The 15,703-nt window shown below is 43.1% G+C and overlaps 1 protein-coding gene across 1 annotated transcript in view; it reads right to left on the reverse strand.

The window, feature by feature from the left end:
- The window catches only part of Tango6 (transport and golgi organization 6 homolog), a 172,947-nt gene that overhangs the window by 105,541 nt on the left and 51,703 nt on the right, over window positions 1-15,703 (reverse strand). The window contains exons 12-14 of the mRNA XM_059264066.1: window positions 11,777-11,911; window positions 4,856-5,314; window positions 800-857 (exon numbers count right to left, since the gene is read on the reverse strand). Of these exons, the coding sequence (XP_059120049.1) occupies window positions 800-857; window positions 4,856-5,314; window positions 11,777-11,911 (652 nt within the window). The remainder of the gene's footprint in view (window positions 1-799; window positions 858-4,855; window positions 5,315-11,776; window positions 11,912-15,703) is intronic.

The raw sequence follows: 15,703 nt of genomic DNA on the forward strand, positions 1-15,703 counted from the left end.
CTAGGGTTACACATCATTGTGAGCTGGCTAACATGGATGCTAGGAACCAAACTCTAGTTCTCTGTAAGAGGAGTATGCACTCAGCTGCTGAGTCATCTCTCTACTCCATCTATGTATATATTCTTTGAATGAATAAATATTAAATATCTGAAGCTGAAGTTGGGGTATAGTTTACTGGTACTTACTTGTGAATGTGTGAGGACCTGGATTTACTCCCTAGTATGATTGTATAAATGTATGTACACACACACACACTCCAAAAACAAAACCAGGAAAAAAACACCAAAAATAACAAAACAGAAGCTATTAAAATGAAACCTAAAACATTTGAAAACACAAAACTTCGTGGCTTTTGTGTGTGTGTGTGTGTGTGTGTGTGTGTGTGTGTGTGTGTACACAAGCACATGTGTGCCCCATGGAGATCAGAGGACAACTTGCAGGAATCAGTTCTCCCCTTCCACTGTGTGGATCCTCAGGCTTAGGGTCTGTGCCTTTACCTGCTGAGCCATCTTACTAGCCCCAGAAAAGGTTACATTGTAAGAGTTTATGTATAAACCATTCTTTACCTCTCTCAACCAAGGAAATGGACTTTAATCTATAGAATGATAAAGTTAACATAAAACTTCATCACTATGAGACACTGAAACTCCATAAGAACCCTTTGGAAACTCTAGGAATGCTGCTTTTATCACTCAGAGTATCCCACTCAGGAAGCAGAAAGATGGACAAAATCACCAGTTGTATCTTGTGGTTGTACCCCTCAAGTACACATAATGCCATCTCCGGTGCACAAACTTACCCTGAATTGCAGATAGATACACAAAAGTGTCCTCATGCTCCAAATTCTCCAAGAATATCTGGAAGCACAAAACAGGGTAAGATGATTCTCAAAGAGCAAAAAGACATGGAGCCCCTTTATCACTGTCTCAGAGGAGTAATGCTTTTCTTCTTGGTAGAAATTGGTCTGACATAGAACCAACCTGGTGAGGAAAATGGTTTATTTACTTCAAGTCCAATTCCAATTCCACTAACAGTTTAAAGGGAGCCAGAGGGATTAGGGGGAAGGAACTTCTTTTTTTTTTTTTTTTTTTTTTTTTTTTTTTTTAAATGTGCACTGGTGTTTTGTCTGCATGTATGTCTGTGTGAGGGTGTCAGATCTTGGAGTTACACACAGTTGTGAGCTGCCATGTGGGTGCTGGGAATTGAACCCGGGTCTTCTGGAAGAACAACAGTCAGTGCTCTTAACCGCTGGGCCATCTCTCCAGGCCCCGGGAAGGAACTTCTTGAAGTCATCAAGTATATACCAGTACTAGCTATGGAAATCAACACATATAAGAATAATCAACAGGTAAAAACTTGATGTGCAAACCTGAGAACCTGAGTTTGATCCCTGGATCCCATGGTGGAAGAAGAAAACCAACTCCCAGTGTTATCCTTTGACCTCCACAAACACACTGCAGCATATGTGTACCCACACTCACACATATACATCATACTCACACACAATGCTATCCATAAACCTTTTTAAGAAGAACAGTCCTCAACATTTTTCTGTGCTAGCCCATGGTGGAAAACATTTTCAACATAGGTGGCCAGATATATTCTGATGCTTTCCCCTGAGCTAACACAGCACATGGGGTTACAAGGGAGACAGAGATGTTATTATTAGAGAGGCAATTTTAGGTCTATTCCACTTTTTAAAAACCTTGCAAATTGTAGTCCTGTGATTGACACTGCTAACAAACTACTCTTATTCTTTCCCAAATTAGGAATTTGTCAGGGCGTCAAATGCAGTGTGGTCTACCTAGAAGACACTATGATGGCATGTTAAATTTGGGCACTACCATGGGAGCAAGGGAAAGACAGCAGCATGTGCTCACGTTCCTCCGATTGCTGTCTAGGGAAGGTAGGAGTGCCTGCTCATATACCACTCAGTGTCCTTTGCTTGACAGAGTCTTGATTTCAACTTCATGCTACTGGTGTCTACACTACTGAGGGAGAGCTGAAGATGAGTCTAGATGGGATGATGACTAGAAGACATTGGGGATGCATATGGAGTGCAGGACACAATACAGAGTAATAGCTATGAGAATAAAAAATAGGAAATATTTTAAAGAATTCACAGAAAAAGAATTGACAGGTGTCCAGGCTATTCAATTTTATTTTATTTTATTGTCAACTTGACACAAGCCGGGGTTATCTGGGAAGAGGGACTCTCAATTGAGAAAATGTTTATCATCACTTTGGCCTGTAGGCAAAGCTGGAGGGCATTTTCTTGATTGATAACTGATGTGGGAGGGCCCAGTCCATGTGGGTGGTGTCACCCCTGAGCAGGTGGTCCTGGGTGCTGTAAGAAAGCTAGCTGAGCAAGCCAAGGGGAGCAAGCCAGTAAGCAGAACTACTCCAGAGTTTTTGCCTGCCTCTACAGTTCTACCTTAAGCTGCTGCCTTGACTTCCCTAAATGGACTGTGACCCAGGATATGCAAGCCAAACAAACCCTTTTCTCCTCAAAGTTGCTTTTGGTCACAGCAATAGAAACCCTAACTAAGACAAGAGGTCTAAAAGGCCGAGGAAAGAGAGGAACAGAGAGGGTTATAAAATACACATGCCATGAAAGCATGGGTTTCCTTTGTGGGAAGAAAGGGGTCAGCAAGAGTTGAGATGGGGACCAGGAGGACAGCTGTGGGAGGGACGATAGCTAATCCTGACTGCCAACTTGATGAGATTTAGTCACCACAAAAACAAACCTCTGGGCACATCTGTGAGGGAATTTCTAGACTGAATCCATTGAGGTGGAAGATCCACCCTAACTGTGGGTGGCACTCCTCCACAAGTTGGGATCCTGGACTGAATCAAAAGGAGACAGGAAGCCCGTGAGCTAGGAACAAGTAAAGGTGGCTGCTGCCGAGGCAGACGATCTGAGCTCAGTCCCTGGAAGCAGTTCCTTACAACTGGTTCTCCGATCACCACATACTCACTGCGGTGCCCACAACCCTCACCCATCCCACTGCACAAAATACAAATTTAAATGTAACAAAGAAACCCATTTCCTTGCATGATAACCAAAAACTAATTTAAAAAAATAAAAGGGACAAGAGTGTGGTGGTGCATACCTGTGATCCCAGCACTTGAGAGGTAGAGGCAGATGATCAGGAGTTCAAAGTCAGTCTGGGCTACATGAGACTCCATTTCAAAAATTCAAAAAATAAGCCTGGCATGACGAGACATACTTGTAATCCTAGCCTTTTGGAGACAAGTCAAGAAGATCCGGCTTTCAGGATCACCCTTGGCTATGTACCAAGTTCAAGAATTGCCTGGGCTACCTGAGACTTTGTCTCAAAAAACAGAAAAAGAAAAACAAAACAGGAGACGAATAGGGGCTGGGAAGATGATTTCAGTGGGGAAAGTGCCCACTGTGCAAGTGTGAAGACCTGAAGATCTTCAGCATCCTTTTCAAAGCTCAGCACTGACAGGTGGAGACAGAAGGATTACAGAAGCTTGAGAGGTAGCCAGTTTAACCTACCGGGAGTTCTAGGTCCAGTGAGAGACTCTCTCAAAAATAAGATATAAAGTGACAGAGGAGGACACCCAGTGCTGACGTCTGGCCTCTACATCTGTACACACAGACATACACATGACATACACATGCAACACACACACACACACACACACACACACACACACACACACGAGAGCCATTTTTGTGAAGTTCTTAGTAAAAAATAATTAGCAGAACTTGGTAAACATAGCAGATGAAGACTAAATGCAGTTAAAGGAAATTCCAAAGGTGATTCCAGCATGCACTATCTAAACTAGCATTCCACAGGATGTTTGGGGGATAATAGTCACTCAAAGAAGATTTGTGAGTTTCAATATTATTTCCCTGCCAGAAAATCCTTGGAGTATGTCTTCACTTCATCTGTAAGATGAGGCTAACACAACATTGCAGTTGTGAGGATGAGCGACAGTTTCAGTGGGGTACATGGCTTGGTTCAACAAACAACAGGTATTATTATACAATACTTCCAGTATCGTACCAACTAAAATAAATGTTTTCCATCAGAATTATAATTTGCAGTCAAAGGGCTAGACAAATAGCTAGATCACCATCATCACTACCAAGGCTTAGAAAGGTTGAGTGTGCTACCCAGGAGTTGAGATTGGGTCTCAGACAGAAGTTTCCATGCCCCTTGTTCTTACTGTAGCCCTCACTCAAGTCCCAAAGACTTCCAGAAAAGGGAAAGATCCTAAGCAGTATGCACTCGTCAGTCTGGAACATCAAGGACAGCTTTTTGTTGTGATGGACTCCAAAGAGTGGAGGAGACCCGAGAGATCCACTGCTGCTCTAAGAGGGACCCACTCAAGGTGAGGCTTCCCTAGGAAGGGTACCTGCCCATCTCGGCGAACTGGCTTATGCTGGCCCACTGCCTGTCTGTCACATGCTCACACTTGGTCAGTGTGTTAAAGTCATATGAAAATCAACCTTTTTTTCCCTGGCAATCCACCACACTGCTCATATATGAAAATCCTGGCACTCTACTCATGTTCAATTGAGCAGCCCTATGTGGTCTTCTACACCCTTCCTACCTCACTCTGACTTCTCAACAATTTAAGTTCCTGGAGGATAATCTAGGACAGTGCTTGACACACGGTCAATGTTTAAAAGACACCTGAGTTAGGCTAGTCATGGTGGCTCATGCCTTAAAACCCAGCACTCAGGAGGCAGAGACAGGTGGATCTCTGTGAGTTCCAGGCCAACTAGGGCTCCACAGTAAGATCCTGTCTCAGAACAACAGAAAACAAAAACCCCGAACTGAATGTCTGTCCATGTGCCTGGGCAGTGTGTTCTACTCACCTGGAGAAGCTTCTTTTGTTCCTCGAGGGCTCTTGCTTCTCTCTGCTCTACCCAGCGGGAAAGAGTGCGCAGAGCAGCAGCCCGGGTTGGAATCTGGGGATCACAGGCTGATAAGAGAACCTCCCGCAACTGTTCTGTGGTTACACCTCTAGGTGGCTCACTAGACTCCTGGCCTGTTCTTGGGGGGTCCTGCTCTTGTTCAGGGCGGTTCTGAGCTGCTTCTGTGGGTGTGTCATGACTGGTTTGTTCCGGTTCTTCTATTTTCCATTTCGGGTCTTTTTTGTCCAGGGTCCTTTGGGCAGCTGTGCTTACAGCCTCAGTGGAAAAGGCTCCATGAGTAGAGATGGTAATTCGGAGATCAACAGCGAGTTCTTGGATGACAGGGTCAGGGTATGTATTAGAGACCTTCTCCAACAAAGGCAGCAGCTGCTTCAGAACTGCAAAATCACTGGACTTCAACTATAAAACGAAAATTGAAAAACAGTAAGTAAAATTAATGTGGAAAATGTTAATAAGTGAATAAAGGGACAACAATCATGCCATGTTCACGGTGCAATCAGCACACTGCCTAGGACAAACACTTAAGAACTATTTGCTAAATAATTACAGCTAACATTTATTGAACACTGGCCACATACAGGCACGTTTGTAAGTTAATGAGCACACACATCTGTATCCCTGAGATAAAGTGCTGATTCCTACATTTGATGCCCAGAATCGTAAGCCAGAATACAGTTAAGTGAAAAGTGAAGAAGCTACAATCTCATGTCTGTCATCACAATGGGGAGACCGGAGCAGGAGGATTACCCTGAGTTCAAGGCCAGCTAGGGCTACATAATGAGCTATAGAACACCCTGGGATTCTGTCTCAAAAGAAAACTATAATGAACAAAAAGTCGTATTTTGGAATATAAAAATTAAACTTTTGACTAAAATCATCTTTTAATACTGCTGGGACTGGAGAGGTGGCTCAGAGTTAAGAGCACCTGCTGTACAATCAAGAGGACCAGAGTTCAAATCCCAGCACCCACATGAGAAGCTACACTTTCCATGCACCTGTAATCCCAGCTCCAAGTAGGGTGGAGACAGGAGGATTTTTGGGACTCCCTGGCTTCTAGCCTAGTAGAGAGATCCTGCCTCAAAACAGTAAGTAAAGAGTAATACAGGAGGACACTTCATACCCTGTTCTGGCCTCTGCACACACATAGGTACACACATGTGCATATACACTCTTACACACACATACAAATTGATAATAAATGAATCTTTCAAAAAATACTTATTTCTGCTAGGTTTTTGGATGTTAGCAGTCCTAAAAGATTCTAGATCTTTTTGTTTTGTTGGGGTTTTTGTATGCTTGTTTTTGCTTTTTTGAGACAGGGTTTCTCTATGTAACAGCTCTGTCTATCCTGGAACTCACTCTGTAGACCAGGCTGGCCTCGAACTCACAGAGATCGGCCTGCCTCTGCCTCCCAAGTGCTGGTATTAAAGGTGTGAGCCACCACAACCCAACTGCTTTGTTGTTTTTGTTTTTGAGACTGGTTCTCTCTACAGAGCCCTGGCTGTCCTGGAACTCACTATGAAGACCAGGTTGGCCTTGAACTTATGGAGATCTGCCTACCTCTGCATCCCCCTCAACACCCCAAGTGTTGGGATTAACGGTGTGTGCCACCATACCTGGTCAGGTTCTAGATCTTGAAAGCACTACATCAAACCTAGTTTAAAGCAGGTTTAAAAAAAAAACACAACTACACAGGACACTGGTAACAACAGAAATAATTTTATAAAAATTATATAAGGCTCTGAAAATCTTTAACAATGTTCATAAATGAACACAATGAAGATAATTCCATTTTTAGATGGCTTAATCTCAATAGCAAAAGGCACTGGAGACAACTAGTCCTTATCTAACTAAAAGATCATTTTAAAACTTATTTATGGGGTTGGGGATTTAGCTCAGTGGTAGAGTGCTTGCCTAGCAAAGCGCAAGGCCTTGGGTTCAGTCCTCAGCTCTGGGAAAAAAAAAAAAAAAAAAAACTTATTTATGCCAGGCGGTGGTGGCGGCGCACGCCTGTAATCCCAGGACTTGGGAGGCAGAGGCAGGTGGATCTCTATGAGTTCGAGGCCAGCCTGGTCTACAGAGCTAGTCCAGGAAAGGCACAAAACTACACAGAGAAACCCTGTCTCGAAAAACCAAAAAAAACAAAAAAAAAAACCTTATTTAATTTATTGTGCATGTGTATGTGCACACGTGTACTCGGGTATGCCCGGGACACAGTGCCTATTCATGCATGTGTAGGTCAGAGGGCAATTTTGTGGACTTGGCTCTCTCCCTCCACTTTTACATGGGTTCAGGGGATCGAACTCAGGTCTTCAGGTCTGTGCAGCAAGTGCCTTTGCCTGCAGAGCCATCTTACTGACACTGATGTAAAATTGGGGGCTAAGCAGATGGCTTGGCAGGTAAGAGCACTCACTGTGTAAGCACGAGGCCCTGAGTTTGAATCCCCAGCACCCATGTAAAAAGCTGGGAATGGCTGCCCATGTGCCTGCTATTTCAGGGCTGGGAGGTGGAGACAATGAGAGACTCTGCCTCAAGGGAACAGGCAGAGTGACAGAGCAAGACCCCTGGATCTTCCTTTGGCTTTTGATGTACAAATGGTCACATGGAGATTCAAAACTAAGGCGAGGGACATAGCAAGGGTCCTGGTTGAAGGGACTGTGCTTTCTAAGTAAGGGATCTTTTAGGCAGTGAACACCTACCTATTAATGCTTGAAATTCTGAGAAAACACTCAGGTTACCTAGGGGATAATAAGCAGGAAGCCTTGAAAACACTACGGGTGGATCTCCTTTCCCTGCAGCAACACATGACTAATGTTTCCAACACATCCATGGTTTACTGAGGTCCGCAGTTGCCCATTAAGGGAGAGGGCAGTGTTTTTAAACTTTTGAAAGCCTATGTCCTTTGATAAACATTAAGAGAAAAAAGTAAAAAACAAAAGAAAAAAACCAAACCTGCCTCATTAGTTAAAAATACTCTTTTCCTTTCTTTTTTCTTCCTGCCATTTTTCCATCCATTCATGCTGTTTATTAGCTGCTGTAGCAGGCTTATTAATAATGAGCAGAAAGCAGGAAACGCCTGCTCGAGAGGCAACGGCAATTAAGAATGAATGATGTTCTATAGAGAGAGTGTCCAGCCCAGTGAAGGAGGAGTTAAAGCAATGGCCTTCGGCAAAGAAAGGAAGGTAGAAAGAAAGAATGGATGGAAGAAACAAGGGAAAGGAACGAGACAAGACGACGTAAATAGCACGGAACAAGGGAAACTAGACGACTGTCCCTTTAGAGAGAAGATACGCCTTTGGTCTCTCAGTAATAAACCTCACTATGAAATCTGGGCTTAAAGGTTAGGAATCCAGCCTTTAATATACATCCCATTGCTGCCCTGGCATGATATAGCTTCAGTTTATCCTAAGGCCAGAATGGTCTGCTCAGCTTCACTAACCAGGGCAACAGTGGGCCCACCAGCTCTGCAACACCGAGCAGAAACTGCTTCCTGGGGGCACAGGAAAGACTCCCCAACGTAATACTTTTACTGATGACCAAACCTGGAATTTAGAAAATGAGTATGGAATTACAGTTGTCTTGTTAGCAATCTTAAACCTGCACTTTCTCCAAATTAACTCCTCTTCCCAGATGTTTTAATAGTCACCTTAATTACATGAACTAGAAAGGAATGAAGAAAGGCCCTGATGCTGTTAGATTCTGTTTCATTGGCCAGAACAATGACTCCTAACAGGGACGATGCAGAGCATGGTGTTCTAGGCCCTACAGCAAAGACTCAGAGTGACCGTCGTCACTTAACAGCACAGTCTCCAAGTGTGACTTTCTCCTGAATACAAGACAAACCTATTATCTCTATAGCTCTGCGGTTAAGAGCACCCGCTGCTCTTCCAGAGAACTGGATTCAATTCCCAGCACCCATATGGAGGCTTGGGACCATCCAAACTCCAGTCCCAGGAAAGCCTACAACCCTCTCCTGAGCTCCTTGGGCACCAGGCACACACGTGCTACACATACACATATGGAGGTAAAACATTCATATACATAAATAAATAAATCTAAAATAAAATGTAAAAAAGAAACCCTTGCTTGGTGTGGTGGTACATGCCTTTAATCCCACCACTCAGGAGAAAGAGGCAGGCAGATTTCTGAGTCAGTGGTCTACAGAGCAAGTTCTAGGACAGCCAGGGCTACACAGAGAAACCTGTCTCAAAAAAACAGAAAAAAAAAAAAAAGAAAGAAAAAAGAAAAAGAACTTGTAAGCGCATGAATCAAGCAGGAAACAAAACAAACAAACAAAACTTAGCAAATCTCGGGCAGAAGTAAAGAGGGTGATGTGTTTTTGTTCCCTTCAACTGCACAGTCAAGGAGCCCAGGATGCAGTGATGAGTCAGGGTGGCTCACAGGAGGGCGGGGATGGGCAAGGGCTGTGCAGGTATAGCAAGTCAGGCCTGGCCAGTGAATACAGCCAGCCTCCCACAACAGGCTTCTGGAGGAGAGATGGGAGAGTTCTGTGATTTGTTATATTGTCTGAAATAAGTACTAAATAAGAAGATGCAACACAGACACATAATCCATGCTTTCAATTTATAGAAACTATCCAAATTAATATTCAATCAGAAAAACAAAACTCAACTAAGCTAATTAAATCCAGTAACAATCCAACTTAAGCTATTCCATCTGTGAAGCCTTCCTTGTTACATCTAATATGGCTCTGGAACCTTAGCCAAAAGCTTATTTTCTCAAATGACATGTGAAATATAAAATTAAGAATACTAAAGGGGGCTGGAGAGATGGCTCAGAGGTTAAGAGCACTGGCTGCTCTTCCAGAGGTCCTGAGTTCAATTCCCAGCACCCACATGGTGGCTCACAACCATCTGTAATGAGACCTCGTGCCCTTTTCTGGAATAAAGATGTATGTGCAGACAGATCACTCATATGCATAAAATAAATCTTTAAAAAAAAAAAAAAAAAAAAAAAGAATAGTAAAGAAATCTGCCGGGCGATGGTGGCACACGCCTTTAATCCCAGCATTCGGGAGGCAGAGCCAGGCGGATCTCTGTGAGTTCGAGGCCAGCCTGGTCTACAGAGTGAGATCCAGGAAAGGCACACAGCTACACAGAGAAACCCTGTCTCGAAAAACAAAAAAACAAACAAACAAACAAAAAAAAAAAATACTAAAGAAATCCAGGGAGAAATGGGATTCACATTGACAACTAGCCCAGATAAAATATTTCTTCTCCTTAAGAACAGGCAGGAGTGTCCCACCTTTTGACACTGAGATATAAGGTTGTAGTCTGGGACACAGGCTGCTGGCTGAATATGCTTGTTAGAATGTTGGAGATGTAACACGGGGAAGTGAAAGACCCTGGGTTTGATCTCCAGAAACACAGAGGGAAAAATTAAGTCTAGAGAGAGGCAAATCCCAATATGTCAAGAATCAAATCAGATTTGAATGCTCAAACTCAAATGCATTCCTTGCTCATGGGTGTTGAGTTTGATTTCGTTAATACCTGCTCTGAGACTGCTGCTTTCCTGTGGTCTCCTAACTTAACCAGTCACACCCACAAGCATGATCTAGCTCTGCCTATCCTTTTCCTTGGCCAGCGCTGTCTCCAGGGCTCTACAACTCAGCCACACTGGCTCTCCATCAGTGCTCAAGAAAACCAAGCTTTTCTCTGGTTCTGAGCCTTTGTCACGAGTTTCCTTAACTGAAAGGGTTTCTTTCACCTGCTCTATACAGGCCACACTCAAACACCTATTTCTCCTTCAAGTCTTGGTGAAATTACCTTGGCTCACTGAAGACCTCTCAGCTTAGCTTAGATGTTATGTTCTCATGGTCCCCCACCCCACCCCTGCCCTCTTCTTTTGAGGCATTCCACTCAATTCTAATCATATTTTTAAAACATGGTGGGTATGCCTCCCTCCCTGGACTGTGGTATGAGGTATAAGCCATGTCTGTCTTATCCACTACCATATTCCCAGATCTTAGCTCAGTATCTATCATGTGGCAAATATGCAATCAATAACAGTTGAATGAATAAATTAAAAAATTATAAACTAGGGCTGGAGGGATGGCTCAGTGGACTGCTCTTGCCAAGGACCTGTGTTTGGTTCTCAGGACCCACATCGGGCAGCTCACAGTTGTCTGCAAATCCATTTCCAGAGGATCTGACACCATCTTCTAGCCTCAGCAGACACCTGCACTCACGTACACATAGACATACACATAATTTAAAAATAGAAATAGAGCTTAAAAACCACAAGTTAACCATGCAAAAATCACATAAGCTAAACTGGCCATGGTGGTGCACACCTGTAATCCCAGTGTTGGGAGGTAGGAAGGAATATCATCAATGTCATTGAATTCAAGCCCAGCCTGGGCTACTTGACTCTGCCTCAAACAAAAACAAAACAAAACTCTTAAAAGTGACTAGGAGCAGGCTTAAGTGTACTGCACTGTATGGGCTAAATGGTGTATCCTGAGCTAAAGTGGAACTCTGCAAAACGAATGCCATCTGAGCAGCCAAGAGGTTGCTAAGGATTTCCCACCAACTCTTTGGAGAGTGAGAGCCAGAGAACTGAATGTCTGCCTCAGGCACAAAACACTTTGCACAATGTTTCCAAATAAGCTTGTTCTCTGTAGGAAAGAGCCCTGTCTTTTCGACAGTGACATTCAGCAGGTCAGTGTGAAGTGGCATGCTTGCCATCTATGTTAGGGATGATTCTCATTAACATACCAAGTTGGCCATTCTGGTTCTCCTGAATATAATATCATTCTTTTTTTCCATGAAGATATGGAAGAAATGCAGCAGGTCTTCTTCCCTACTCAAAATTCAAGTTTCGCTCACACCTACAACTCACCTGAACAGCTCCTCCTAGCATGACGGCTACCAGGCCCATGCACATGCTCAGTGTCTGGGACTCCACGGTGCTCTCTGCCGCATGGGCCAGGCTCGCGCATGCTCTCTGCAGTGTGGCTGCTACAAAGTCCACCACCTAGTAAAGGAAATCCGCATCAGTGACGGGGTAAGAAACAAACGTCAAGTCCGTGTGTCTTATGTCTCCATCATCTTCAGCACCACGAGAACATAACGGCTGGTACTGCGCAGCAAGAGTGCTGCTCTATGCTCTTCTGCTTTGTTTCACAATCGCCAGTTTACATAGGATGTTTTGAAAGCTACAGTGACAAGTTGGAGAGGACAATGCATGAGGATATAGCGCTCTCTACTCCACCCAGAACCCTCAGGAGCTTAGCAATTGCAGACGCTTCTAAGTATTTTACATGCGAAGTATCAAGTCTTTTTTTTTTTTTTTTGAGACAGAGTCTTATATACTCATATAGCCCAGGCAGGCCTTGAACTTGCTATGTTGTTAAGGATGGTCTTATACTTCTGTTCTTCCTGCTTTCAATTCCCACGGGTTGGGATTATACGTATGTGTTACCATGCCAAATTTATATGGTGCTAGGAAATCAAACTCAGGGCTTCCTGCATGCTAAGGCAAGCACTCTAGTTGTCTTTTGAGATGGGGGTCTCATGTAGCCCAGGCTAGCCTCCAACTGGATACACAGCTGAGCATGGCCATGAATGACTGATTCCCCTACTTCCTCTACCTCCTAAGTGATGGGATTACAGGGTTTTGTTATTCTTGTCTTTCTTTTTCTAATTCAGAACTAGCAAGCAATCCTAGGGTCTTGCTTAATTCATACTAGGCAAGGGCTCTACCACTGAGCTATAAACCCAGTCCCAAGAACCCATTTCTTATAAAGAAAAGAATTCTCCCTTGTCCCAGCCAGCCATTGCATTTGATATATAGCCAAGGGAGGTAGAAACTTATGGTCACAGAAAAACCTACAGATGGTTGTTTATATAAAGCTGCTCTAATCATTATTCTCAGAGCTTGGTGATGACCAAGATGTCCTTTATAAGGTAAGTGGATAAATAAACTGATTTGTCAAGACAATAGGAGATCATGGGCTGGAGAGATATTCTTCCAGAGGTCCTGAGCTCAATACCTAGCACCCACATGGTAGCTCACAACCATCTGTAATGAGATCTGGCACCCTCTTCTGTATACATAATAAATAAATAAATCTTTAAAAAAAAGACAATAGGAAATCAGTCAGAACTATAAGTGACCTATTAAGCCATGAAAAGACATGGAGAAATATCAGTAAGAAGAAATACTACAAAGTGAAGAAGCCCACTGAAAGGATACAAGTGAGAAAGAGATGACTAGATAGAGTACAGAGGACAGGTATGATAGTGAATCTAGTCCTAGGATACTAGAATGGTAGACATGTGTAACCTATTAACAGCACAACATCCAGAGTGAACCCTAATGTAAGCTGTAGACTCTGAGTGATAATGATGTGTTAGTGTAGATTCATCAATTACAACAAAGGGGCCTGGAATGTAGCTCAGAGGTAGAGACTGCCCATCTAGCAGGTAGAAGGGTTAAGTCCCCAGGAGACACATGCATGTATACACACACACACACACACACACACACACACACACACACACACACACACACACAAAGAGATAAAGAAGTCACAAAGGTATTGCTCTGTGGTAGTAACGGGGAGGCCAGGGACATGTGGGCACAGGAGATACATGAGAAACCTCTGTATATGCAAAATCTTATATCTTGTTGTGAACTTAAAACTACTCTAAAAAATAAATCCTGGGGGCCGCAGAGATGGCTCAGTGGTTAAGAACACTGGCTGCTCTTCCAGAGGACCCAGGTTCAATTCCCAGCACCCTCATGGCAGCTAACAACTGTCTTTAACTCTAGTCCCAGGGGCTCAAATGCTGTCCTTCTAGCCTCTGTGGAGACTTTACACATGGTACACATATGTACTTTCAGGCAAACAAACATACACATAAAAAATAAAATCTCAAAAAAATATTTGTTGGGCAATGGTGGTACACATCTTTAAACCAGCACTCAGAAGGCAGAGGCAAGTGGATCTCTGTGAGTTTGGGGCCAGCCTGGTCTACAGAATGAGTTCCAGGACAGCCAGGGCTGTTACACAGAGAAACTTGAAAAACCAAAAAGTAAATAATAAACAAACAAATAAATAAATAAATAAAATAATTCTGGGCCAGAGAAATGACTAGGTGAGTAAAATCACTTGCCACGCAAGACTGATGACTGTGTTCAGACACTCAGAACTCACTGTAAAGCTGGCAACGGCAGCATGTGTCTGTAACCCCAGCACTCCTACAGTGACATGGGAGGCAGAGACATGAGGAATGTCACAGAGTGGAAGAGTCCCACCTGGAAGGCTTCTGGAACCTTACAGGTCAGCTTGCCCGGAGTATACAGCCCAGCAACAAATGCAAGAGAGATCTTGTCTTAAAATCAAGTTGGAAAAGGAGAGAAAAATCAATGCCCAAGGTCACCCTTTGACCTCCACAGGCACACAGGTACACACACACACACACACACACACACACACACACGTGTGTGTGTGTGTGTGTGTGTATTGTATTTGATCAAATACATACATAAAAATAAATATTACTTTCTGACCATTTAAAATGTTATCTGAAGGAGGTTTCCTCCTTGGAGATTTGTCAGTTCCACATCTGACAGTATTAATTCTAGTGAGCAATGAATATGGAACAAGATACCCAATTTTATTTATAAGCCAGTATCTCCAATCAATCTATAAATAATTCAGAGTCATATTCTAAGTTTCAATGTTTCTACAGACTTAAGATAGTTCACACAGATTTTATATAATAGTGTGGGCTATCAATAACCTTTAAATAGAATTAATTTGGTCAGCATCATTTGAACTGAGCCTGGTATAATCATCTTAAGTACAAACTCCTTTGAACAAACAACAGCAGACACACATTCACGCACGTACTCATGCACACGTGTATATTCAGGATTAATGGCTCAAAGGGGAGATATCATTTTGTAAATGGGAAGGGTGAGATAGGTTGTAATAAGCCTCTAAACACTATGCAAGGTTGCATGTTTAACTCTCGAGACAAATCACATGCTATGCTAGAATCCTCACTGCAAGCGTAAAGCTGGGAGAATGGCCTGTTAACACTTGTCTTCTGGGACAAGGCAGGAAACTGGAAAGGCTATTTAAATGTTCCATGCACAGAAACAATGCCGGCAATTTCCACCTCCCTCTCTGACCCTGGGACGTTACTGATTTATATACCATTTGGGGCCACCTAGTTGTGCCGCCGAAAAGGTTTTAAAGTGTGCCTTGTTTTTATTTAGCTTCTATGTTAGCATAAGACTTATTTAACTGCTAGAGCTAGCTTTTCCTAAGCTCCTTTCTAACATATTTTTCAATGTTAAAAACATTACATTTGCTTATTCTCATGTGATGCACACACACATACCACATGTGTGTGGAGGTCAGAACAATTTGTAGGAATCTGTTCTCTCCTTCTACCAAATGGGTTCCAGGGGTTGAACTCAGGTTGTGAGATTTGGTGGCAAGCACCTCTATGTACTAAGCCATCTCACCCGACCCATTATGTACTGTTTTAAAAAGGCTGGCAGCAAGGCATGGTGGTGCACGCCTTTAATCCCAGCATTTGGGAGGCAGAGGCAGGAGGATCTCTGAGTTAAAGGCTAACCTGATCTACAGAGCAAGTCCTAGGACAGCCAAGGGGTACACAGAGAAACCTTGTCTTGAAAAAAAACAAAACAAAACAATAAAATAAAAAGGCTGGAAAACAAATATCCTATTCTTAGGGAAGAAGCTTTCTGTTTGTATGCATGTAAAAACAAAACAAACGACTGAGAACC

This window comes from Peromyscus eremicus, chromosome 5, assembly GCF_949786415.1.
Source record: "Peromyscus eremicus chromosome 5, PerEre_H2_v1, whole genome shotgun sequence".
Taxonomy (NCBI): Eukaryota; Metazoa; Chordata; class Mammalia; order Rodentia; family Cricetidae; genus Peromyscus; species Peromyscus eremicus.